The sequence below is a fragment of the Amphiprion ocellaris genome, chromosome 8 (genome assembly GCF_022539595.1).
Source record: "Amphiprion ocellaris isolate individual 3 ecotype Okinawa chromosome 8, ASM2253959v1, whole genome shotgun sequence".
Classification (NCBI taxonomy): domain Eukaryota; kingdom Metazoa; phylum Chordata; class Actinopteri; family Pomacentridae; genus Amphiprion; species Amphiprion ocellaris.
The window spans coordinates 2,076,561-2,103,711 of record NC_072773.1 but is presented as its reverse complement, the minus strand read 5'-3'; the positions used below and the strand labels follow the sequence as shown (position 1 = coordinate 2,103,711).

Sequence of the window (27,151 nt, the reverse complement as noted above, 5' to 3'; positions counted from 1 at the left end):
TCTCTAAAAGTAGAATGTGAGGCAGAGCCTTCAGTTATCAGCTCCTCTCCTGTGGAACCAGCTCCCAGTTTGGGTTCTGGAGGCGGACACCCTCTCTATTTTTAAGACCAGGCTTAAAACCTTCCTTTTTGACAAAGCTTATAGTTAGGACTGACTGGGGGACCCTGAGGGGGTCAGCTGGAGTCTTCCTCTTGGACGTCCCTTAGTTCTGCCCCTAGTTCTGCTGCTATAGGCCTAGGCTGCTGGAGGACCTCTCTGGATGCACTGAGCCCTTCTCTATCTACCATTATATTTAATATATATATACCATTATTGCATTACACTCACTCTGTTTCTCCCTGTGTCCTTTCTCCGAGTGTCCCTGATCCCAGAGCTGGATGCTTCACATCTGTGGTTGTTCTCCCACCAACTGTATCCCTCTACCTCCATCCCTCTACCTCCATCCCTCTATCTCTACCTTTCTACCTCTTCTGTCCCTCTCAACCCGTCCAGCCAGCAGCAGATGGTTCCCCCACATTAGAGCCAGGTTCTGCTCCAGGTTTTTTTCCCTGTTAAAAGGGTGTTTTCCTGCCACTGTCTCCTTAGGGCTGCTCTGGGGGGTCAGGCATATGGGTTCTGTAAAGCGTCTCCAGACAATTTGACTGTAATTGGCGCTATATAAATAAAATTGAAATTGAAATTGAAATCATGCTCTGGGGCTTTCTAGAAGTGTTTCTGGACTGGTTTCAGACTGTATGTTGGACTGGTTCTGGGCTTTCTTGGGACTGGTTTAGGATTGATTTTGGTCCTGGTTTTAGACTTTTTGAGGACTGGTTTCAGACTGTCTTGGACGAGTCTTTATTTAACCCCAAGAACACCAAACCTACCATCAAGCATGGTGGTGGCAGTATCATGCTCTGTGGAACTGGAGCTTTCCACAAAGTAAATGGAATAATGTAGAAGGATCACCTCCACATTCTTTAAGTCAGGACTTTGGGGAGACCAGTCTAGAACCTTCATTCCAGCCTGATGGAACCATTTCTTTACCACGTCTGATGTGTGTTTGGGCTCATTGTCTGGTTGAAACATCCAACTGTGTCCAAGATCAACCTTCTGCTGATGGTTTGAGGTTTTCCTGAAGAACGTGTTTTAACATGGTTTATTTCTGTTTGCATTGAATCAGCATCTGTTTGTGTTCATTTTGTGTTTGCTTCTGGTCAATTTTTGTCTTTTTGTTCGTGGTTGTCCTCATTTAGCGGGTCCTGGTGTTTCTTTGAGGTAATTTAGTTTGTCTTTGCTGTCGTTTGATCGGTCTGACAGGACGTCTGTCTGTTCAAGATCGACGCCCAGCAAACGTTCAGTAAATGAGTTAGAAAAATCTGGCAGTCGATTGTGTTTTTCCTGTTTGTGTTTCTGAAGCTTCTTGTTTGTGTAAAACAATAAAAGAGAGAAAGAAGTGAACCTGCTGCTGGATGTTTCAGTGAATCAAACTCTCCTGATGTGTTTTCTGTTTGTGTTCAGCTCAACCCGTCCTCCTGAAGCAGCAGAAAGTCCATAAAGGAGCTTTTGAAGGAGACAGCATCGTCCTGTCCTGCCATCCTCCTCAGAGCTCCACGCCGCCTCACATCCACTGGATGGACAAGAGTCAGTCTTTTTCTTCTTCCTGAGACTCTAACTGGTTGTTTTATGTCGTTGATAGTTGAAATGAGCACTTGTTTCTCTCCAGGGATGGTCCACATCAAGCAGAGCGATCGGGTGACTGTCGGCCTCAACGGAAACTTGTATTTTTCCAACCTGCTGACGACGGACAGCAGAGACGACTACATCTGTAACGCTCAGTACACAGCAGCCAGAACCATCCTACCGGAGACGGCCGTTAAACTAAACGTCTTGTCCAGTAAGAACACACAATAAACACACAGTAAACACACAATAAACATCTGTAACGCTCAGTACACAGCAGCCAGAACCATCCTACCGGAGACGGCCGTTAAACTAAACGTCTTGTCCAGTAAGAACACACAATAAACACACAATAAACACTCAATAAACATCTGTAACGCTCAGTACACAGCAGCCAGAACCATCCTACCGGAGACGGCCGTTAAACTAACCGTCTTGTCCAGTAAGAACACACAATAAACACACAATAAACACACAATAAACATCTGTAACGCTCAGTACACAGCAGCCAGAACCATCCTACCGGAGACGGCCGTTAAACTAACCGTCTTGTCCAGTAAGAACACACAATAAACATTGGTTGGTTTTTCTCCCTGTTTTCTGGTTTTTAAAGGTTAAATCTTGTCGTATTGATTCACTTCACTGATTGGTTTATTGTGTTTATCTCACCTGTCTTCAGGTAACGCCGTCCCTCAGGCCAGGAAACCTCATTTCTTCCTTCCTTCTGGACCTCGAAGTTCAGTTTTAGCGCTCAGAGGAAACAGTTTGACGCTGGAATGCATCCCTAGAGGCCTGTAAGGATCCACACACTGTCTGTTTGGGTTGTTAATGGTGAATTATTCATAAAAATGAACAGATTCTCAGCTTTATTAGCAGTAAAATCAGTGGATGCACTCAACCTGCAGAATAAATGAACTAAAAACCAACACAAAAAAGCAGTAAACAGACGACTATTGATATTAAACACTGATTAAAACACATTAATTCAACATTTTTGTGATGAAAGCTTCTTAGAAATCTTTAATTTACCAAACAAATCTGTCAAACAATATTTTGTATGTAATTTTAGACTATTAAAGTTCATATTAACAGTTTCCGACATTAAATCAAAAGGATATTAAAAGTAAAATATGTTAAATTCATGTTTTTAATATTAATTTATATACAGACGTCTAAATTTACTGTTTGTTTTTGCGGTTTTATTGATATTTCTGTCAATTAAAAAAAACATGGAAAGAAAACTTGTATATTTGACAGAAGTTTAGTCTTAAAATCTTCATTCACCTTTAAAACTTTAGATTTATCTTTAAAATCATCATTATTAAACACATAATACTGATGATATTATATAAATTAAATGTGTGTGTAAATTTAGTCTGTTTTATTCATATTTTCGTGTAAAAAATCTGAAATAAATCAGTAGATAATGAGAAATCTTCCATTAAAAGTCAGATCAGATGTTTAATCCTCTCTGTATCCTCAAACAATCTGTCTCCATGGCGATAAACGAAATCCATTAACGATGAAACAGGATATGACATCATTAATGATTTAATCTGCTTCAATAGGCTCTGATTTCCTCCATCGGTCCGTCAGACGACTCCTCACCTCCTTCTTCTCCTTCTTCTTCTTCTTCTTCTTCTTCTTCTCCTTCTTCCCCTCCTCTTTGTCCTCCTCTTCCTCCTCCTTCTTCTCCTCCTTCTTCTCCTCCTCTTCCTCCTTCTTCTCCTCCTCCTCCTCCTCCCCCTCCTCAGACCGACCCCTAAGGTGGAGTGGATGAAGAAGGATGAATCTCTGGAGGACACCAGTGCTCAGGTGGAGAACTTTGGCCGGTGGCTGTACTTCAGCAGCGTCCAGCAGCAGGACGATGGAGAATACGAGTGTCGAGCGTCCAACATCCACGGATCGGTGGTCCACTCGTTCAGCGTGTCCGTGGAGGGTGAGGAGATGTAGACACTGAAGGACCAGACCAGATAGAAGACAGAGAATAATCTGAAGGAAGCTAACATCTGGAACAGAAACAGTAAATATTTAAACAGATGTTTTGTGTGGTTCTTTGTTCTCCGTCCAGCTGCTCCCTACTGGGTGAAGGAACCTCAGAACCTCCGTTATGCTCCTGGAGAAACCGTCCGTCTGGACTGTCTGGCTGAAGGCATCCCCAAACCTGACATCACCTGGAGCATCAACGGGAAGCCAATCACAGGTCAGCAGGTGGAACCAATCACAGGTCAGCAGTCTGCAGGTAGAACCAATCACAGGTCAGCAGGTAGAGCCAATCACAGGTCAGCAGTCAGCAGGTAAAACTAATCACAGGTCAGTAGGTAGAACCAATCACAGGTCAGCAGTCAGCAGGTGGAACCAATCACAGGTCGGTAGGTAGAACCAATCACAGATCAGCAGGTGGAACCAATCACAGGTCAGCAGGTGGAACCAATCACAGGTCAGCAGGTAGAACCAATCACAGGTCAGCAGTCAGCAGGTAGAACCAATCACAGGTCAGCAGTCAGCAGGTAGAACCAATCACAGGTCGGCAGGTAGAACCAATCACAGGTCGGCAGATCTGTTCTCAGGTAGAACCCAGCAGCTGGACAGGTTCAACAAACAGGAAGTGATGAATAAATCATTTAGTCTGATGGTTCTGTCCATCTGTCTCCATGGAGACCACAACTTCCTCCTCCTCCTTCTTCTTCTGTTCCTTATGAGTTCAGGGAAGAACTTTGCTTCATTTCCTGTCCATCCAGGTGTGTCCTCTAACTGTCTGTCTGTCCAGATGTGTCCTCTAACTGTCTTTCTGTCTTTCAAGATGTGTCCTCTAACTGTCTGTCTTTCCGTCCAGATGTGTCCTCTAACTGTCTTTCTGTCTTTCAAGATGTGTCCTCTAACTGTCTGTCTTTCCAGATGTGTCCTCTGTCTTTCTGGTTTTCCAGATGTGTCCCTAACTGTCTGTCTGTCCAGATGTGTCCTCTAACTGTCTGTCTTTCCAGATTTGTCCTCTAATTGTCTGTCTTTTGTTCATCCAGATGTGTTCTCTAATTGTCTGTCTTTTGTTCATCCAGATGTCCTCTAACTGTCTGTCTTTCCAGATGTGTCCTCTATCAGTCTTTCCATCCAGATGTGTCCTCTAACTGTCTGTCTTTCCGTCCAGATGCGTCCTCTAACTGTCTTTCTGTCTTTCCAGATGTGTCCTCTAACTGTCTGTCTTTCCAGATGTGTCCTCTAACTGTCTGTTTTTTGTCCATCCAGATGTGTCCTCTAACTGTCTGTCTTTCCAGATGTGTCCTCTGTCAGTGTTTCCGTCCAGATGTGTCCTCTAACTGTCTTTCTGTCTTTCCAGATGTGTCCTCTAACTGTCTAACTTTCCAGATGTGTCCTCTGTCTTTCTGTTTTTCCAGATGTGTCCCCTGTCTGTCTGTCCAGATGTGTCCTCTGTCTTTCTGTTTTTCCAGATGTGTCCTCTAACTGTCTGTCTTTCCAGAAGTGTCCTCTAATTGTCTGTCTTTTGTTCATCCAGATGTCCTCTAACTGTCTGTCTTTCCATCCAGATGTGTCCTCTAACTGTCTGTCTTTCCATCCAGATGTGTCCTCTAACTGTCTGTCTTTCCATCCAGATGTGTCCTCTAACTGTCTGTCTTTCCATCCAGATGTGTCCTCTAACTGTCTGTCTTTCCAGATGTGTCCTCTAACTGTCAGTCTTTCCATCCAGATGTGTCCTCTAACTGTCTTTCTGTCCTTCCAGATGTGTCCTCGGACCCTCGGCTCAGTTTTCCGTCCGGAGCGCTGGTCCTCAGAGACGTGGAGTTTTCCGATAACGCCGTCTATCAGTGTGAAGCGTCCAACCGTCATGGATCGATTCTGATCAACTCCTTCCTGTTTGTCGTCGGTGCGTTCGCTGACCGTCTGATAGATTGATTGATCCCTGATCGATTTATGGGTTACTGATGGGTTATTGATGGGTTATTGATCAGATATTGATGGTGTCCGTGTGTCTCTCAGAACTCCCTCCTCAGATCCTGTCCTCTGACGGTGTCGTCTACAGAGTGATGGAAGGAGGACACGTCCAGCTTCACTGTGAGTCCTTCGGCTCCCCGAGGCCTCACGTCACCTGGTAGGAAAATCCAGATGTTTTTAGACTTTTATCCAGATGTTTTTATACTTTTATCCAGATGTTTGTATAGTTTTATCCAGATGTTTTTAGACTTTTATCCAGATGTTTTTAGACTTTTATCTGAACTGTGTTTGATGTTTAACCTCTGGATCCTGTAAGAAAGACTAGTTATCTCTGAAATATCACTAAAACTACAACATTTTTCAACCAGAAACTGTAAAAATTAGAAGATATTACATTTTTAACTTTCTGTTGGTCCTTGAATGTATCACATGTGACGTTCAGGTCCATATAAATAGATCCAACCTTCAAAATGTCGTATTTCATCAAAATCACTTAATTTCAAAAAGTAAGAAATTAATAAATAAGTTAGGAAACAAGAAAGACAGAAAGAAAGGCAAGACAGAAAAGAGAAGAAAGACATGAAAAGGAAGAGTCCAAGAAAGAAAATAAAAAAGAAGAAACGAAGATCATGGATGATAGAAAAAGGAAGTGGAAGAATGAAAGAACAAGAGAAATAAACGAAGAAAAGAAAGATAAAAAGTTGGAACATCAAAACTTTCTATTAAACTGTTGTTTGCTTTAGTTAAAGGGACTTAAAGTTACTTCCTGGTTTAAAGTGAAGCAGCGTCGCCCTCTGGTGGCTGCAGGAACAAAGACACTGAACAGAACAACAACAGAACCTAAAAAAGAACCTGAAAAGAACCTAAATAGAACCTCAATAGAACCACAATAAAACCTGAGAAAGAACCTGAACAGAAGCAGAACCTTAATTCTGCAAACTAACAGAGTTTCTATGTTTTTATGGAGAAAAGAAAGAATAAACATGTTGAAATCTGTTTTAAAATGCGTTAAACAGCAGCAGACTACTATTTACTGTTACTGTTTTTAGGATTATTTCTTCATTCATTCGCATTAAAACTGATCTTAATGTTTTATTTTCACTGAGCAGCTCCAGATTATTTGAACTTTACGTTCCTGAAAGTGTTTTTCTCAGACAGAAACTGTAAAGTTTTCAGGTTTCGTTCATTATTGATCGTCTTCTGTCTCCGATCGATCGACTTATTATTGTTTATTGATGTTTCCTCAGGGAGGGAGAAGATCTGGTTCCTCTGCTGTCGGATCCTCGAGTTTCTCTTCTGACCAACGGAACCATCGAGGTTTCCAACGTGAGCCATGAAGACGGAGGAGTTTACAGCTGCTCCATCAAGAACTCAAACAGCTCCATCACCGCCAACCTGGAAGTCTACAGTCAGTTATTATCCCTTACAAAATAAAAGTCTACAGTCAGCAACTAGTCTTTATTTATTATCCTCAATTATTCTGTATGAACTAAACATCTAAAAGAAATAAATATAAGGAAATATAAATTCTATGTAAATAATTTAGAATAAAATGCCCATAAATTATTATTAAACAGTCAATATTAAAAAATCACAAAATATTAAAAGATCTGAATAAAATCTAAAACAAATCTCTGTATAATATGTGGAAAAAATATTAAATCTAATATGTACAAATTAATATTAAAATTTTAAAAATATAAACATGTAAGAAAATATTATAATAAAATCTGAAAAAATATGAATACAATGCCAGAAAAAGTATTAATGAAAATGTAATGTATGACAATATAAATTATATATTTGAAAAATATTAACGTGTTGGAAGATCTGAATAAAATGTCCAAAAATTTCCAAACAAATTAGGGATTTGTCAAAATATTTGTTAAATCATCAAAAAATGTCAATATATTAGAAAATATTAATATAATAATATCCAAAGTATTAACAATATGATTGAAAATCTAAATAAATTGTATTTTTTTTTCATCAAATGTCAGAATAAGTCCAAAAATATTAGGAAATTTCAGAAAATTATAAAAACATCAAAAAATAATAACAATCTGAAAATATGAATGTGTTCAATATTCTGAATAAAATATTTATAAAATATGCTTAAGTAGTAGACAAATATTATAATGTATTTATTTTATTTGTAATAAAATATGAAATATATCAACGTAGTGTCAGAAAAATATTTCAAAAAACAATCAGAAATCTGAATAAAATGTCCAAAAAATATTAAAGCATTTTTTAAATGTCAGAATATGATAACAAAAATATGAATATTTAAGAAAATATAAATAGAATATAACGATGTCCAAAAAATACAAATAAAATGTCCCAAAAATGGTAAAATATCAGAAAAATGTGAACATGTCCAAAAATATTCATAAAATATCAGATTTTTATTTAATTGTCAGAAAGGGGGAATAATATGTTTGAAAAAAATATAAATCTGTTTGAAACCTGAATGAATTTCCAAAAATATTAATATGTATGAAAATAATAAGAGAATGTCTGGATTTTGTCCAAACTTAACAATACACTGTCAAAAATATTAAATATTTAAGCAAATACTGATATAGTAATGTAATAAAATGTCAGAAGATCTTAATCAAATGTATGGAAAATACCTAAAAAAATCTAATTACATCAATAAATAAAATGATTAGAATATCAAATTTAATGTGCTCAAAAATCTGAATGAAGACTATTACTAAGTAGTCAAACAAATATTAAAATTTCAGAAAATTAAACTAAAATATTAGATAATGTCTAAAATAATAAAAACCAGTTTATTCGGTCTTTAATTTTAAATGTCCCTATGTTAGTGTCGTTTGTTCTGAATCCCGTTAATAAACGTTTTCCCGCTCAGATCGGACCGTCATCCACTCCGGACCTCAGGATCTTCAGCTGCTCAGAGGAAGCGATGCTCTGCTCGACTGTAGCTTCTACAAAGATCCTCGACTCCACGACGTTCAGGTGGTCTGGAAGAAGAACGGACAAAAGCTACAGGAATCCTCCCCCGACGACAAGTACAGTCAAAAACAATGAAAATCAAACACTAAACTCTATCTAATCAACTTTTATCAGCGACACTAAAAATGTTCTGTGCAGAGCTTGAATCTGATTGGTTTAACTCAGAGAACACAAAAAGCTGATTGGTTCAAATCAAAGAGTTCCATTTTTATGTTGTCTTAATGTCCTGATCACTGAGATCTAAATGTTTTAATGAAAACCAAAATGTTTCACAGTGTTTGCTCATCCTCATGACATGTCAGAAAATATTAGTACAAAAATATCTGAAAATATTAATACGATTTCAAAAAAATATTTAAATGTCCAAAAAAAAGTCAGAATGTGTCAGGAAAGCATTAATATGTAAGAAAATCTGAATAAATGTCAGAAATGATTAAACTGTGTGACCTAACCCTAACCCTTACTGGTGTGGTCGCGCAGGGAGTGAGAATAAATAAGTAAAAACAGAGAATAAATAAGAGGTTGTTGCACATGTGAAGCCCGTAGAGAGTGTCCATGTTGATATTTACAGTCGTCTGTTTAAAAGATGACGGCGGCAAAGAAACTGTTTCTGAACTTAACAGTTTTACATCTCAGGCTGCGGTACTTCCTGCCTGAGGGTAGGAGGGAAACTATCCACGGTCAGGTTGAGTGAAGTCCCTGGTGATCCTCAACACTCTTGACAGGCAGCGTTGTTCTACCAAGTCCCTTACAGGTGGCAGCGAGACCCCGATGATCCTCTCAGCAGACCTCACCACTCTGTTCAGGGCCTTCCAGTCAGAGGCACTGCTGAGTAATCAACCCCAACTTCAACCCCAACATCAACCCCAACTCCAATCCCAACCTTAATCCCAACCTCAACATCAATCCTAATCTCAACCCCAACATCAACCCCAACCCCAACATCAACCCCAACTCCAACCTCAACTCCAATCCTAACCCAGACGTCAACCCCAACTCCAATTCCAACTCTAGTTCCAACCCCAACCTCAACATCAACCCCAACACCAGTCCTAACCCTAACCCCAACTCCAACCTCAACCCTAATCCCAACACCATTTTTTTTGTTGTCTTCTGTTCAATGCTGGTTTCTGAGCACTAATTCGACCATGGAGACCATCGCGTGTTCTTGTAGATACGGGGGTTTCTGGTGACCAGTTGGACCTGGACCATCGAAGCAACATACGGTCTTCTCTAAAGGTTTTCTTACGGGGTCTACCTGACCTGGGCTGTCATGAACGTCACTAGTTTCTTCAAATCTTTTTCTTATCCTCTCCACTTGACGTTTGGAAACATTAAAGATGTCTGCTGCCTTAGGAGCTGACTTGATCTTCAGGGTCTTGATGATCTGTGGTTGAATCTTTGGTTCAGAGGTCAGGTTGCACTTCCCATGAAGGTCTGGTGTTCTGGGGTTCTTCTTATACACACCTGGGAATGAGTTAATGACAGCATTTGTCACAGGTGAGGCTCTAATCTGTGATTGGTGGAATCATTTAAAGACAGTACAAGACTTTTGTCCTTGTAAAAACAAATGTCCTCTGCTGTTTTGTAGTCAGTAACAGATTTGATTCCCTGCCACAGAGTCCTGGTGTCTTTCTGTCTGTGGGTCCTCTTGGCCAATCAGACTGCTTTATTCAGGTTGAGTCGTGCTGTTCTGAGGGCAGCTGTGTCTCTGGATCTTAGTAATTTATTGATCTGGATTAATATAACCTGATGACTGTGTGTGTCTGTGTGTGTTTTTCTAGATACACAATCTTTGGGAACCGAACATTGAAGCTGACCAACGTCCAATCACACGACACCGCTGCCTACAGCTGTGAGGTCATCACTAGCCTAGACCATGTGAACGCTGGAGGATCCATCACGGTGGTTGGTATGTAGCTGTCTGTGTGTGTGTGTGTGTGTGTGTGTGTGTGTGTGTGTGTGTGTGTGTAGTGTGTGTTAACGTAGTTGTGTTGTCCCTCAGCTCCTCCAGATCCTCCTCATCATCTGATTCTGTCCGACACGAGTGATGACAGTCTGACTCTGAGCTGGACTCCAGGGGAGTCGCACAACAGCCCCATCACAGGTACACAACAACCTCACAACAGCCCCGTCACAGGCACACAACAACCTCACAACAACAGACACACAAAGTTCTTTCTCCTGATGCACAGAAACATTTCTGTAGCCAGAAATCTCCAAAGAAAAGGATCCAATTCAAAAATGTATTAAAACATGAACAAAAAGTCCAGAAAGTGTGACTAAACTACTGCTTCTTGTGCCCCAGGTTTCCTGGTGGAGGCCCGGGAGGAGCAGCACCAGGAGGAGGTCCGGTGGAGGTGGGAGTTCTGGGAAGAGGTTCCAGGAGACGTCCACCACCGCCAGCTGAAGCTCCACCCATTCTGCACCTACAGCTTCAGGGTGATCGCCATCAACGAGCTGGGAAGGAGCTCACCGAGCCAACCGTCGGCGCGCCACAGCACGCCCCCTGCTGGTAACCAAGCGCTAAGCATTCTGGGAAAATAGTCCTTAGAACGCCACAACACGCCCCCTGCTGGTAACCAAGCGCTAAGCATTCTGGGAAAATAGTCCTTAGAACGCAACAGTGAGAAGCAGCAGATCATCCTACACGTCAGAATAGACTGGCTCAGACTAACCCAGAAACTGCTTCCTGTCTCTTTAAACTGTTTCCTGTCCCTTTAAACTGTTTCCTGTCCCTTTAAACTGTTTCCTGTCCCTTTGAACTGTTTCCTGTCCCTTTAAACTGTTTCCTGACCCTTTAAACTGTTTCCTGTCTCTTTAAACTGTTTCCTGTCTCTTTAAACTGTTTCCTGTCTCTTTAAACTGTTTCCTGTCTTTCCTCCTTCAGTTCCTTCCAGTAACCCAGTAAACGTCACCAGTGACTCCTCAGAACCTGGAACGCTGGTCATCACCTGGGCGGTGAGTTTTTCAATATTAAAAGGAACTATTCTAAAAATCAGTCTGTTCTCTTTTAAGATACATACATAGATACACACACCCCCTCACACACACACACACACATATATATATGTATATATGTGTTATATGTGTGTGTGTGTGTGTGTGTGTATACATACACACACACACACATATGTATATATATATATATATATATATATATATATATATATATATATATATATATATATATATATATATATATGTGCACGTGTAAAGTTTAAACAGGAAGTATGCTTACCTGAACGATCCATACAAACCTGTAACTTCTGCAGATTCTTCAGATTCACTATGTTCCTAAATGTTGATGCCTCTCAGACTTTAACTTCATTGTTAGAAAACCACATATAAATTATGGTTGATTTTTCTTTTTTATTAGTTTGGATATTGATAATTAGTTCATTATTGAGGGCCCTGGAGGAACTAAATAGAGACGCCAAAAAACAAAACAGACCTGCAAATCCCCCCAAAAATGAGTCAGCTAGTTAGCTTGTGCTACAGCAAACTAATATAGAATATTATTAGCTTAAAATAAAACCATCTAGGTAGCTTGTGCTACAGCAAGCTATTATAGAATATTGTTATTAGCTTAACATAAAACCATCTAGTTAGTTTGTGCTACAGCAAGCTATTATAGGATATTTCTATTAGTTTCACATTAAGTTAGCTATTTAGCCATTTAGACTGATAGTAATACACTTTTTCCTGCTGGTTAGCTTTTATGCTGCTGTATTAGCTGATAGTGAACATCAGTTATCAGAAATCTAACATTAGCGAGGCTGGAGTTCTGAAAATCATTCTGGAGCTTCTTCCCACAAAAGTCCTTTTACAGTTTTACATATTTCAGGAAAAGTTTTAATTATTTCTTGTTCAAACTAATAAATAATCCTCCACGTGACTCTAATGTTATAACATTCTTATTAAAACCACACAGGCTTGTTTTGCTTATAATTTAGTTTGAACGTCCTCTTTGTGATTCATTTCTTTTGCGGCTGCAGGAGATGTCCAAGCATCTCCACAATGGTCAGGACTTCCAGTACAAGGTCTTTTGGCGGAAGGCCGACAGCAGAGACCTGCACTGGAACACCGGCCTTATCAAGTCTCCGCCCTTCCTGGTCAACAATGCAGGAACCTTCACACCCTTCGAGATCAAGGTCCAGGCCGTCAACGCCCTCGGAATAGGACCGGCACCGGAGGCCCAGATCGGACACTCCGGAGAGGACAGTAGGTCACCTGAACGCACCATGGCAGCTAGACATAACATCACCTTCATCCTCCTAAATATATCACCTTTTTTCTACTAAATATATCAACTTTATTCAACTAAATATATCACCTTTATTCTATTAAATTTATCACCTTTTTTCTACTATATACACACGTGAACAAAATAGTTGGTACCCCTCGGTTAATGAAAGAAAAACCTTCAATGGTCACAGAAATAATTTGAATCTGACAAAAGTAATAATAAATAAAAATTCTATGAAAATTAACCAATGAAAATCAGGCATTGCTTTTGAACCATGGTTCAACAGAATTATTTAAAAAATAAACTCATGAAACAGGCCTGGACAAAAATGATGGAACCCCTAGAAAAGACTGAAAATAATGTGACCATAGAGACATGTTCAATCAAGGTGTGTCCTCTAATTAGCATCACAGGTGTCTACAAACTTGTAATCAGTCAGTCGGCCTATTTATAGGGTTACAGTAGTCACTGTGCTGTTTGGTGACATGGTGTGTACCACACTAAACATGGACCAGAGGAAGCCAAGGAGAGAGTTGTCTCAGGAGATTAGAAAGACAATTATAGACCAGCATGTTAAAGGTAAAGGCTAGAAGACCATCTCCAAGCAGCTTGATGTTCCTGTGACTACAGTTGCACATATTATTCAGAAATGTAAGATCCATGAGACTGTAGCCAACCTCCCTGGATGTGGCCTCAGGAGGAAAACTGATGACAAATGGAAGAGATGGATAATAGGAATGGAAACAAAAGAGCCCAGAACAACCTCTAAAGACATTAAAGGTGAACTCCAAGGTCAAGGTACATCAGTGTCAGATCACACCATCCATCATTGTTTGATCCAAAGTGGACTTCATGTGAGACGACCAAGGAGGACACCATTGTTGAAAACAAATCATAAAAAAACCAGACTGGAATTTACCAAACTGCATGTTGACAAGCCACAAAGCTTCTGGGAGAATGTCCTATGGACAGATGAGACAAAACTGGAACTTTCTGGCACATCAGCTCTATGTTCACAGATGCAGAAATGAAGCATATGAAGAAAAGAACACTGTCCCTACTGTGGAACATGGAGGAGGTTCTGTTATGTTCTGGGACTGCTTTGCTGCATCTGGTACAGGGTGTCTGGAATCTGTGCAGGTACAATGAAATCTCATGACTATCAAGGTATTGTAGAGAGAAATGTGCTGCCCAGTGTCAGAAAGCTTGGTCTCAGTCGCAGGTCATGGGTCTTGCAACAGGATAATGAGCCAAAACACACAGCTAGAAACATCCAAGAATGGCTAAGAGGAAAACATTGGACTATTCTGAAGTGGCCTCTATGAGCCCTGATCTAAATCCTATTGAACATCTGTGGAAGGAGCTGAAACATGGAGTCTGGAGAAGGAACCTTCAAACCTGAGACAACTGGAGCAGTCTGCTGATGAGGAGTGGACCAGAATACCTGCTGAGAGGTGCAGAAGTCTCACTGACAGTTACACAAATGGTTTGATTGCAGTGATTGCCTCAAAAGGTTGTGCAACAAAATATTAAGTTAAGGGAACCATCATTTTTGTCCAGGCCTGTTTCATGAGTTTATTTTTTAAAATAATTCTGTTCAAAAGCAATGTGTGATTTCATGAGTTAATTTTCATAGAATCTTTATTTATTATTACTTTTGTCAGATTCAAATGATTTCTGTGACTATTGTGGGTTTTTCTTTCATTAACCGAGGGGTACCAACTATTTTGTTCATATGTGTGTATATCACATTTATTCTACTAAATATCACCTTTATTCTCCTAAATATATCACCTTTATTCTACTAAATATATCACATTTATTCTACTAAATATCACCTTTATTCTCCTAAATATATCACCTTTATTCTACTAAATATATCACATTTATTCTACTAAATATCACCTTTATTCTCCTAAATATATCACCTTTATTCTACTAAATATATCACCTTTATTCTTCTTCTCATTTTATGTCATTTTTGTCTCATTTTTGTCAGTTTATGTCATTTTTTACTAATTTTTCATCTAATTTTTGTCATTTTTTGTCATTTTTAATCAAATTTTTGTCATTTTTACACATTTTTATCTAATTTTTCATGTTCTATCATTTTTTGTCTCATTTTTGTCAATTTTCGTAATTTTTTTGTCTCATTTTGGACCTTTTATGTAATTTTTTACATATTCTTTATCAGATTTTTGTCATTTTTAAAAAATTGTTGGCATTTTATGTAATTTTTGTCATTTTATGTCATTTTGTCATTTTATGTCTTTCTTGGTCTTTTTTTTTAACCTCATTTTTGTCATTTTATATTTCATCTCTTTTGTTTTGTGTTACTGTGTCACATTTTTGTCTTTTTGTACCTTATTTTGTCATTTTGAGTCTCATTTTTGTCATTGTGTGTTAAGTTATTAATTTTTTGCAACTTTTTTTTGCTTTGTGTCATTGTGTGTCTCATTTTTGCTGTTTGTGTCTCGTTTTTACCATTTTAAATCTAATTTTTATCATTTTGTATTTCATTTTTGTCATTTTGTGTCTAGCTTTTACCATTTTATATTTCACTTTTGTCATGTGTCTCATTTTTGTTGTTTTCTGTCTCGTTTTTGCCATTCATGTCTTGTTTTTTCTATTTTATCTTATTTTCTTTTGTGTTGGTGTCACATTTTTTTCACTTTGTGTCTAGTTTTTCTTTTTTGTTTCTTATTTTTTACATTTTGTGTCTCGTTTTTCTTGTTTTGTATCTCATTTTGTCAGAACAACCATGAAGAAAGAGAGAGAACTCAGAAATGTCTTCTGAATAGATTGATATCATTTGAATGCCAAAAACCAGAAAGAAAACACAAAATTTGAATTTCTTTGAAAACTGAAAAATTCCAAATCTGTACAAAAAATGATCTCCTCGTTGTGTAGATGTTTTTCTATCTCCATGTCTCCAGATGTTTCCTCTCTACTCATCAGCAGTAGAAAGATGTTTCTCCATGCTGGATGGATCTCCAACAACCTGCTCCTCTGTTCACTGTTTCTGAGCCATGATGCATTTGTTTAATTGACGTTTTTATCATCTTGGACAAAGATTAAATCGTTTGAACAAAGTCTGAGCCATTGTAAACAAGTTTTTGAGTAATTTTGGACACATTTTTATCATTTTAGACAATTTTAAAATCATTTTAGCGAAATTTTAGGTATATTATTGTCTCTTTTCTCTCATTTTTTGGTCTCGTTTCTCATTTTGCATTTGTTTTGGTTATTTTATGTCTCAATTTTTTTGTTTTGTGTCCCTTTTGTGTCTTTTCTTGTCTTTGTGGTTGTTTTATCTCATCCTGTAGATGTTTTTCTGTCTCCATGTTTCCAGACGTTTCCTCTCTACTCTGTTCATCATCAGTAGAAAGATGTTTCACCATGCTGGATGGATCTCCAACAACCTGCTCCTCTGTTCACTGTTTCTGCTGCATTTACTTTGTTTTTCCTCTCAGTCTCTCTGAGGAAACATTGCCTGCAGTTCAACCTGGAAACTTTCTGAGTTGTAGTTCTTTACAGAATCTAGTTGGTGCAAAGTGATTTATTTCTGGTGAATTTTTAAATATTTTAAGGTGATATTTTGATGTAAAATCAGGATTTTAAGCTCAGCTTTGACTCATTTTCCAGACAGAACTGTTCAGCTCTCATGATTCATCCAAGGACTGTCAGAAAGCTGCAAAAACTGAAGAGAATTTTTTTTTTTTTTTTTTAAAGAATCTGGTGGTTTTTCCCAACATAAAAGAGTAATTATCTGAACAGCAGAACGTCTGTTTTCCTTCATGGTGACGGATCGGATCACATTCTGAAGCTTGAAGGGATTTAGATGAAATATCAGCAAGAAGATCACATTTCTTTAAGTTTTCCAATTAAAAAACGCATTATACACGACGCATTCAGGGACCGTCGGAAAGCTGAAACTTTGACGACTCCATTTTTTCAGTTAAACTGTTTTATAAACACCAAAGTTGTTTCTGTATTTTACCACCAGAAGACTCATTCACTAGAGTTAAAATCTGAAGATGTCAGTAAATATTCGTGCTTCGTGTTTAAACCACGTCAGCAGAAGATGTTTCTGTAATTGAGGCCATAAAATCGTGTTTTTTACGAGGGATTTGGGTATAAAACAGCTGATTTCTCTCCACTTTGAGGCCTGTTGTGCAGAAATACTGACCCTGAATGTCTCTTTTTGCAGTGAAATGTAGCGGTTGTGATGGAGAACAGACTTTCTGCTGTTCTGTGCTCTCAGATAATTCCTCTCTATGTTCTGGAAAATGTCTCCAGGTCAGGAGTCAGGAATCTTCTGTGTTTAGTTCAGCTGCTGGAATGTGGAGCTCAGTTTGTGGGAAACGTTAAAGGATTTCTGGGTCTGACAGGTTCAATCTGCAGATTCTAACATTAAGAAGCTTAGAGACAGTTTCAGCATCTGGACACTCATAAAAAACAGTTTACCGTTAGTTTACTGATGTCCCGATGATAAGTTTCACATTTATTTTTATTCACAGCAGTGAACAGAGGAGCAGGTTGTTGGAGATCCATCCAGCATGGTGAAACATCTTTCTACTGATGATGAGCAGAGCAGAGAGGAAACATCTGGAGACATGGAGATAGAAAAACATCTACAGGATGAGGAGACAGAACGAAATGACAAATGGGACATAGAACGACAAAAATGAAACACAAAATGACAAACATGGGGCACACAATTACACAAAACAAAAAAATGATACAAAATGACAAAAACGAGACGCAAAAAGCTGAAAAAAGATACAAAAGTACAGAAATGAGACACAATGACGCATAACAAAAAACATGAGTCAAAATGTCAAAAACAATATATAAAATGACACAAAACAAGGTGCAGATGTCTGATTTTTGTTATTTATGGCTCATTTTTGTTTTGTTTTTTTTTTTGTGGCTGGTGTAAACTGATCAGAACATCAGATAAAATCTTTTAAAGGCTGAGAAAATGACATACCTGATAGTAAGTAAAGTATTCTGGACAGTGTGGGAAAAATGCATATAAACATGTTGTAGTAAACACCACAAATACAGTTTTAAACCTGTAAAACATCAAACTAGTCATTCTAATGGGAACCACAATATCTACACGTCCAACAAATCTAATTTTGTTTACTTCAGAGGTCAGTAAATGTACGTTTTCAAGTGTTGAACGTCTACTTTTTTTGTGTTTCAGCACCAGAAGAATCTCCAGGTGGAGTTTCTACATTAGTGAAGAACAGAACAGTCCTGGTGAAATGGAACGAAGCCCAGAGGGTGAGAGGACGACTGCTGGGATACAAGGTACACAATATTATTATTATTATTATTATTATTATTATTATTATTATTATTATTATTATTATTATTATTATTATTATTATTATTATTATTATTATTATTATTATTATTATTATTAAGATTATTATTATTAAGTCCCTGCTCTCAGAGACAGGCGCCAACTCTGATCCTGTTGTGTTTAAACAGACAGCGCCTCCATGTGGCCACTTTAAAACATTTCACCCACTGATGAACTTAAAGATAATTGATCAGTAATTACTACTGATGATTTTTATTGATGATTCTCCATCTGAGCATCACAGCATTTGATTATTGTCCAGAAAACAAAACAACAAAAAGAATAAATCTGTTTTTTCCTCTCAGCATCTTTTCATTTTCAAATGTTTTGAGTCATTTAGAACATGTTTCTGGTGTTCTAGAACGTTCTTCAGTCGTCCTGATGGATCTCTGCCGTCCATCTCATTGTTTTTCTGTCTGGGATAAATATTCAAACCTCACTGACTGACTCTTTCTGCAGATCTACATCCGGAGGTTGGGTTCTCAGGACCGACGCCATCGCCGGTCTCTGGGGAAACATCACCTGGAGAACCAGGAGAACCGACCGGACCGAGGCCGGGACCAGGACCAGGACCGGGATCAGGACCAGGACCTGGTCCGGGTGGAGGTGGTCTGGGGCTCCAGGACCTCTGTGGAGGTGACGGAGCTGAAGCTGTTCTCTCAGTACCAGCTGTTGGTTACAGCCTTCAACAGGAAAGGAGAGAGTCCACCGTCAATGCCTCACCTGTTCAACACACCTGAGGGAGGTGGGTAACCATGGTTACAGCTGAACTTTAGCTATAGCTGTGGTTTAATGGGGATTTATCTCACTACAAACATGATATTTTTGAAGTAAATCACCAAAATGACACAGAAAGAATCAGCAGCTCCTGATAATGTGTTACAGAAGGTTCGGCTTCCACAGGTCTCCTTTAAAAATTACCCAAAAACAAACCATTTACATTCTGTCAAAAAAAAAAAAAAATCTGCTCTGCTTTCTGCAACTGTGAAGCCATGATTGATCCAGCTGTGACCAACAGTCATGGGACAAAAATTCATCCATCATCTACACACCACTCAGTCCTCATTAGGATCATGGGGTGGAGTCTATCCCAGCTGACTGAGGGAGAAGGCAGGAGACACCTGGACAGGTAACAGTCTATCACAGGTTCACCTGGACAGTAACAGTCTATCACAGGTTCACCTGGACAGGTAACAGTCTATCACAGGTTCACCTGGACAGGTAACAGTCTATCACAGGTTCACCTGGACAGTAACAGTCTATCACAGGTTCACCTGGACAGTAACAGTCTATCACAGGTTCACCTGGACAGTAACAGTCTATCACAGGTTCACCTGGACAGTAACAGTCTATCACAGGTTCACCTGGACAGGTAACAGTCTATCACAGGTTCACCTGGACAGGTAACAGTCTATCACAGGTTCACCTGGACAGTAACAGTCTATCACAGGTTCACCTGGACAGTAACAGTCTATCACAGGTTCACCTGGACAGTAACAGTCTATCACAGGTTCACCTGGACAGTAACAGTCTATCACAGGTTCACCTGGACAGGTAACAGTCTATCACAGGTTCACCTGGACAGGTAACAGTCTATCACAGGTTCACCTGGACAGTAACAGTCTATCACAGGTTCACCTGGACAGGTAACAGTCTATCACAGGTTCACCTGGACAGGTAACAGTCTATCACAGGTTCACCTGGACAGGTAACAGTCTATCACAGGTTCACCTGGACAGTAACAGTCTATCACAGGTTCACCTGGACAGTAACAGTCTATCACAGGTTCACCTGGACAGGTAACAGTCTATCACAGGTTCACCTGGACAGGTAACAGTCTATCACAGGTTCACCTGGACAGGTAACAGTCTATCACAGGTTCACCTGGACAGTAACAGTCTATCACAGGTTCACCTGGACAGTAACAGTCTATCACAGGTTCACCTGGACAGTAACAGTCTATCACAGGTTCACCTGGACAGGTAACAGTCTATCACAGGTTCACCTGGACAGGTAACAGTCTATCACAGGTTCACCTGGACAGGTAACAGTCTATCACAGGTTCACCTGGACAGGTAACAGTCTATCACAGGTTTACCTGGACAGGTAACAGTCTATCACAGGGCTACATACACAGAAGAACATTCACACCTACGGGCAAATTAGAATCATCAATTAACCTCAGCATGTTTTCTGGACTGTGGGAGGAAACTGGAGAACCTGGAGAACCTGGAGAAAACCCACACATGTACAGGAGAACATGGAAACTCCACGCAGAAAGATCCCAGGAAGGCCGGGACACAAACCGGGGATCTTCTAGCTGCAAGGCGACAATGCTGACCACTACTCCACTGTGCAGCCCACAAACATTCATATTTTAATTTAATTTTTTATCTCATTTTTGCCATTTTCTGTCTTGTTTTTTGTCTTGTCACTGTGCGTCTCATTTGTGACATTTTATGTCTTATTTTTGTCATTTTTTAAAATCTCATTTTAGGCATTTTTATCTTGTTTTGTCATTTTTTTGTCTTGTTTTTGTCCTTTTTTTAATCTTGTTTTTGCCATTTTATGTCTCGTTTTTTGTTTCGTGTCATTGTGTGTCTCATTTGTGATGATTTGTGTGTCATTTTCAGCTTTTTAAATTTGACATTTTGTGTCATTTTTGTCATGATTGATCCAGCTGTGACCAACAGTCATGGGACTAAAATTCTTGATTTTCGGCTGAACTGCAGGCAGTGTTTTCACAGGGCAGACAGGAAACAAATTAATCAATTTTTCCAGTGGTGGTAAAACCTTGGAACACAATTCAGAAAAATATTATGAAAGTTGATTCCATTTTTATTTATTTATAAGGAATACATCTTTTTTATATAATAATAAAATACAACTACTACAAGTATATAAATATAAAAAAGAACAAACATAACATAAATTTTTTTTTAAATAACTTGTTCATATGGAATCATGGTTTCATGTATATCTTGTAGCACCAAAATCAGTCTTAGTATGTGTCATAGTTGTATAAAGTTGTGTTTTATATAGTTCTGTGGGGTTTTCAGCCTTATTCTATAAATATCTCAGATAAACATTCTCTGAAACCTCTATATCCTGTATTATCTACCTGTCTTCTAACTCCGTCTGCAGCTCCTGGTCCTCCTGCATCGTTGACCTTCGACAGTCCAACAGAAAAGTCTCTGATCCTCTACTGGACTCCTCCTCTGGAAACCAACGGCATCCTGCTGGGATACATGGTTCAGTACCAGAAGGGTAAAAACAACATTTAAACTGATAGTCAGAGAAAAATGTAGAGTTCAGCCATGAGAAAGAAGATTTCAACCAGAACCTCCCCTTGGTTCTTCATCTGCAGTAACTTTATTAATGATCAGAGTTCTACCTTCATACTGGGAATATTTCCAGAGTTCCAGGTCCTTGAAGTCCATAGAGGAGAACGTCCCCTGGAGAAAGTTCTAGAGTAGACCTACCGACAACTGGACAGTTGTCGGTAGGTCTACTCTAGAACTTTCTACAGTTGTCAGTAGGTCTACTCTAGAACTTTCTCCAGTTGTCAGTAGGTCTACTCTAGAACTTTCTCCAGTTGTCAGTAGGTCTACTCTAGAACTTTCTACAGTTGTCGGTAGGTCTGCTCTAGAACTTTCTACAGTTGTCGGTAGGTCTACTCTAGAACTTTCTACAGTTGTCTGTAGGTCTACTCTAGAACTTTCTACAGTTGTCGGTAGGTCTACTCTAGAACTTTCTCCAGTTGTCGGTAGGTCTACTCTAAAACTTTCTACAGTTGTCAGTAGGTCTACTCTAGAACTTTCTCCAGGGGATGTTCTCCTTTCCTGCTTCAAGTCTTTAAGTTTAGTCTCACTTAGAACATTCCAGGTCCTTGAAGTCCATAGAGGTGGAATGGACCCCAAGTTCTTAGGCTCAGAAATGATGGGAAAAGTCCATTAAAAAGTGATAAATCTGGACCCAGAAACAGTAACTTGACATTTTTCGAGAATTTCAGATAAATTGAAAGTAATTTTTAACAAATTTAGACTCATTTTGGACAATTTAAAAAAAAAATTTTTTTTGACAAACCATGAGTCATTTCAGAACACTTTGAGTCATTTGGGCCAAATTTCAGTCATTCTGGACAAATTGAGTCATTTCAATCAATTTTTAAGTCATTTTAGATTACTTTAGAGTCATTTTGGTCAAGTTTCTCTCATTTTGAACAGGTTTCAAGCCATTCTTCACAAACTGAACTTCACTCAAACACTTGAATTTTCATCTGGAGGTGCTGCTTTGTGTTCGTCTCACTGAATCTCTAAACTAAGATGTTTATCTGCTGGACTGATGAAGTTCTGAGGCTCAAAACTGATAAATCTGGACCCACCTCTATGGACTTCAAAGACCTGGAATGTTCTAAGTGAGACTAAACTTAACGATGGAAGCAAGAAAGGAGAGCATCCCCTGGAGAAAGTTCTAGAGGAGACCTACAGACAACTGGATAGTTGTCGGTAGGTCTACTCTAGAACTTTCTCCAGGAGACGTTCTCCTCTATGGACTTCAAGGACCTGGAACTCTGGAAATATTTGCAGTATGAAGGTAGAACTTAAATAAAGTTCCTTCAGATGAAGAACCAGATGGTTCTGAGGAGGAACTTCAGATTAAAAGTACTTGAGTACTTGTACTGAGTTACCTGTTTCCCCTGCAGAGGTCCAGAGCAGGGACAGTGATCTGACGACGGAGACCATCAGCGATCCCAACGTGAACCAAATCCTGCTGGAGAACCTGGACTCCAGCAGCTACTACATCCTGAAGGTGATCGCTGAAACCAAGTCCGGAGTGGGACCTCCCATCACCACGAGGGGCGCCACCCTGCTGGACGGAGGTGAGACTGTACCGTTCAACTCCACAACAGAATGAAGTTTCCTTTCATTTGTCTTTTTGTTAAATTTTTTAACGTTTACTTGTACTTACAAGTCTCTTATTTTGAAATGCCATCTTCCTGCAGTTCCTCCGACCAATGTCACCGTGGTTTCCTGCAACACATCCTTCAACCTCAGCTGGGTTCCTGGAGAGCGAGACCGGAACCATGGCTTCCACTTCCACTACAAGAGGAAACCCGGTAAGACCAGAATCAGAATCACAACCGCAACCACCACAACCACAAAAAGAACCACCACAACCACAACCAGAACCACCACAACCACAACCACCATAACCACAACCAGAACAACCACAACCACCACTACAACCACAACCACCACAACCATAACAACTACAACCAGAACAACCACAACCACCACAACCACCACTACAACCACAACCACCACAACCATAACAATCACAACCGCCACAACCACAACCACTACAACCACAACCACCACAACCATAACAACCACAACCACCACAACCACAACCACCACAACCACCACAACCACCACAACCACAACCACCACAACCAGAACCACCACAACCACAACCACCACAACCAGAACCACCACAACCATCACAATCACAACCACCACAACCAGAACCACCACCACCACCACTACAACCACAACCACCACAACCATAACAACCACAACCACCACAACCACAACCACCACAACCAGAACCACCACAACCACCACAACCACAACCACCACAACCACAACCACAACCACAACCACCACAACCACAACCACAACCACCACAACCACCACAACCACAACCACAACCACAACCACCACAACCACAACCACAACCACCACAACCACAACCAGAACCACCACAACCACAACAAGAACCACCACAACCACCACAACCAGAACCACCACAACCACAACCACCATAACCACAACCACCACAACTAGAACCACCACAACCACAACCACCACAACCACAACCACCACAACTAGAACCACCACAACCACAACCACCACAACCACAACCACCACAACCACAACCACCACAACCACAACCACCACAACCACCACAACCACCACAACCACAACCACCACAACCAGAACCACCACAACCACCACAACCACCACAACCACCACAACCACAACCACCACAACCAGAACCACCACAACCACAACCACCACAACCAGAACCACCACAACCATCACAATCACAACCACAACAACCAGAACCACCACCACCACCACCACTACAACCACAACCACCACAACCATAACAACCACAACCACCACAACCACAACCACCACAACCAGAACCACCACAACCACAACCACCACAACCACAACCACCACAACCAGAACCACCACAACCACCACAACCACAACCACAACCACAACCACCACAACCACAACCACAACCACAACCACAACCAGAACCACCACAACCACAACAAGAACCACCACAACCACAACCAGAACCACCACAACCACAACAAGAACCACCACAACCACCACAACCAGAACCACCACAACCACAACCACCATAACCACAACCACCACAACTAGAACCACCACAACCACAACCACCACAACCACAACCACAACCACCACAACCACAACCACCACAACCACAACCACCACAACCACCACAACCAGAACTACCACAACCACCACAACCACCACAACCACCAGCAGAACTCCACTGATCCTTTTGTTTCCCTCCAGGCCCCGACCGGTTTGAGACGTCTGAGCTGGTCAACTCCACGCAGGGTTTCTATTCGCTGACGGGCCTCCAACCAGGAAGTCAGTACCACCTGCTGATCCGCCACGGCAACGACACCCAGTGGGAGGGCGTGGAGTGGACCATCGGACCAGGTTCTGGTTCTAAACCCTCCGTCAGCGGAGCCCAGTCCACATTTAGATGTTAATTATCATCTTTACTGTCCGTTCATCTCTCTGGTTTTTAAACTGACGGATAAAAATTTAAATAAAAATCAGCAAAATCACAACTATTGAAAAAAACTGTCAGAAATCCAAAGAAATCCAGTTAAAACTCATAAAAACTACAATATTCTGATAATTTTATACACTTAATTCATTACCTCAGTGATACTTTTGATGTCCAAAAAAATAATTTAAATTAATTCATTCAATTTTTAGTTGAATTAATTCAATTTTAATTTAATTTAATTTTATATTAATCTTGTTGCAAAAAGAAAAGCCTGTCCATTAACTGTAATGATTAATGTCTGAACTTCAAGCAGTTTGTGGGTGTTTTTACTCACTGTAGTTTGATTTAAACTGACTTTAGTTTGATTTAAACTGACTGTAGTTTGATTTAAACTCACTGTAGTTTGATTTAAACTGATTGTAGTTTGATTTAAACTCACTGTAGCTTGATTTAAACTGATTGTAGTTTGATTTAAACTGACTGTAGTTTGATTTTTCTCCTCTGTAAACTCATTTTTCACTGCAGTCTGAAGTCTATGGAAACAGAACAACCGTGAAGAAGGAGTTCAAACTCAGAAATGTCAAAAATAACTAAATTTTAAAAAGTTTCATTTCTTTGATTTGTTCATTTTCTGTCTCATTTTTGCCATTTCATGTCTCTTGTTTTGTTTCATGTCATTGTGTGTCTCATTTTTTATATTTTGTGTCTCATTTTTCTTGTTTTGTGTCTCATGTCAATATTTTAAAATTATTATTATATTTTTGCTGTTATGGGCAATTTTTTTTAACAATTTAACAAGTTAAATTTAACAAATTTTGAGTCATTTCACACACATTTTAAATTATTTCCAACTTTATTTTGTCATTTTTGCAAATTCTAAGTAATTCTGAACAATTTTTTTTTTTTTTTTTTTAAATTTTGGACACATTTTAAGTCATGTTGGACATTTTTTTTGTCATTTTATTGTACTTTTGAGTCATTTTTGAGGCACCGACTGATAAATCCTACGTTTATATTAATGTGAACAGCCGCTAACATCTAAATTCAGCATAAATGAGAGTTTCTGATGTTTGTCTGCTTCAGTGCCGTCGGAGATGGCCGGAGGTTTCGCTGCTCAGGGCTGGTTGATCGGACTCATCAGCGCCATCGTCCTGCTGGTTCTGATTCTGCTGATCCTCTGCCTCATCAAACGCAGCAAAGGAGGCAAATACGCAGGTAAGTCAATGCTCAGGTGAGCTGTAATACAAATACGCAGGTAAATCCACGCTCAGGTGAGCTTTTTGCATTTTTTTTTGCTCATTATTGGCATTTTTGATGTAATTTTTAGCATTTTTAATCACTTTTTTCATTTTAATCTCATTTTTGAATTTTTTTATTTCATTTTTTGTCATTTTTTTAATCAAATTTTTGGAATTTTTAACCTTGCCTTTGGCATTTTTATCTAATTTTTGGAATTCTTTATTTCATTTTTGGCATTCTCATCTCATTTTTTTCTTTTTTAACATTTTTAAACCAATTTTTGCATTTTGAATCTCATATTTGGTATTTTAATCAAATTTTTGGCATATTTTAATCAATTTTTTTTTTAAATTTATGGTTTTTATTAGAGAGGTTAACAACATTACAGAAGATTTTCAGTCAACTTTATCATAGTCCTCTCTTTTTTGCATAACAAAACAAGACAGTCAAAAAAAACCAAACCAGAACTGGGAGCTTACAGCCATCGCTTTTTCATCAATTTCATTTTTAATTTTTTAAATTTCCTCTTTTAGTTTTGAATTACCTTTATTGCTGTCCGTTTGTTGTAATTGTTTCAGTTTTCCTTGGAGATCTGCTAATTTTTGCCCCCTTAATTTTTTTAAGTGTGAAGTCGTAGAAATTATTTTCTCTCTCATCACAGCTTTCAAAGTGTCCCATAGCATTATCTGGGATACTTCACCTGTGTCGTTCAGTTCAAGGAAGTTTTTGATGTCCTCCTTTAGTTTTAGTCGTAATTTTGAATCATTCAGTATATTGGAGTTTAACTTCCACAGCACTTTTCTAACCTTCTTTTCTAGAGTGATTGACAGTGAAATGGGGCTGTGGTC

General features: G+C 39.3%; 1 protein-coding gene across 3 annotated transcripts in view; it reads left to right on the top strand.

Annotated features, from left to right (window-relative positions):
- LOC111571153 (neural cell adhesion molecule L1.1-like) overlaps positions 1–27,151 on the top strand; it is a 47,339-nt gene that overhangs the window by 7,970 nt on the left and 12,218 nt on the right. For all 3 annotated transcript variants that reach the window (XM_055012829.1, XM_055012828.1, XM_055012830.1), the window contains exons 4-24: positions 1,501–1,623; positions 1,706–1,876; positions 2,342–2,456; positions 3,417–3,601; positions 3,734–3,865; positions 5,399–5,542; positions 5,656–5,767; positions 6,858–7,018; positions 8,489–8,648; positions 10,377–10,504; positions 10,598–10,699; positions 10,901–11,107; positions 11,483–11,553; positions 12,591–12,816; positions 18,054–18,160; positions 18,675–18,960; positions 21,360–21,482; positions 22,921–23,097; positions 23,221–23,334; positions 24,839–24,988; positions 26,148–26,279. In XM_055012829.1, coding sequence (XP_054868804.1) covers positions 1,501–1,623; positions 1,706–1,876; positions 2,342–2,456; positions 3,417–3,601; positions 3,734–3,865; positions 5,399–5,542; positions 5,656–5,767; positions 6,858–7,018; positions 8,489–8,648; positions 10,377–10,504; positions 10,598–10,699; positions 10,901–11,107; positions 11,483–11,553; positions 12,591–12,816; positions 18,054–18,160; positions 18,675–18,960; positions 21,360–21,482; positions 22,921–23,097; positions 23,221–23,334; positions 24,839–24,988; positions 26,148–26,279 — 3,126 coding nt within the window. The remainder of the gene's footprint in view (positions 1–1,500; positions 1,624–1,705; positions 1,877–2,341; positions 2,457–3,416; positions 3,602–3,733; positions 3,866–5,398; positions 5,543–5,655; positions 5,768–6,857; positions 7,019–8,488; positions 8,649–10,376; positions 10,505–10,597; positions 10,700–10,900; positions 11,108–11,482; positions 11,554–12,590; positions 12,817–18,053; positions 18,161–18,674; positions 18,961–21,359; positions 21,483–22,920; positions 23,098–23,220; positions 23,335–24,838; positions 24,989–26,147; positions 26,280–27,151) is intronic.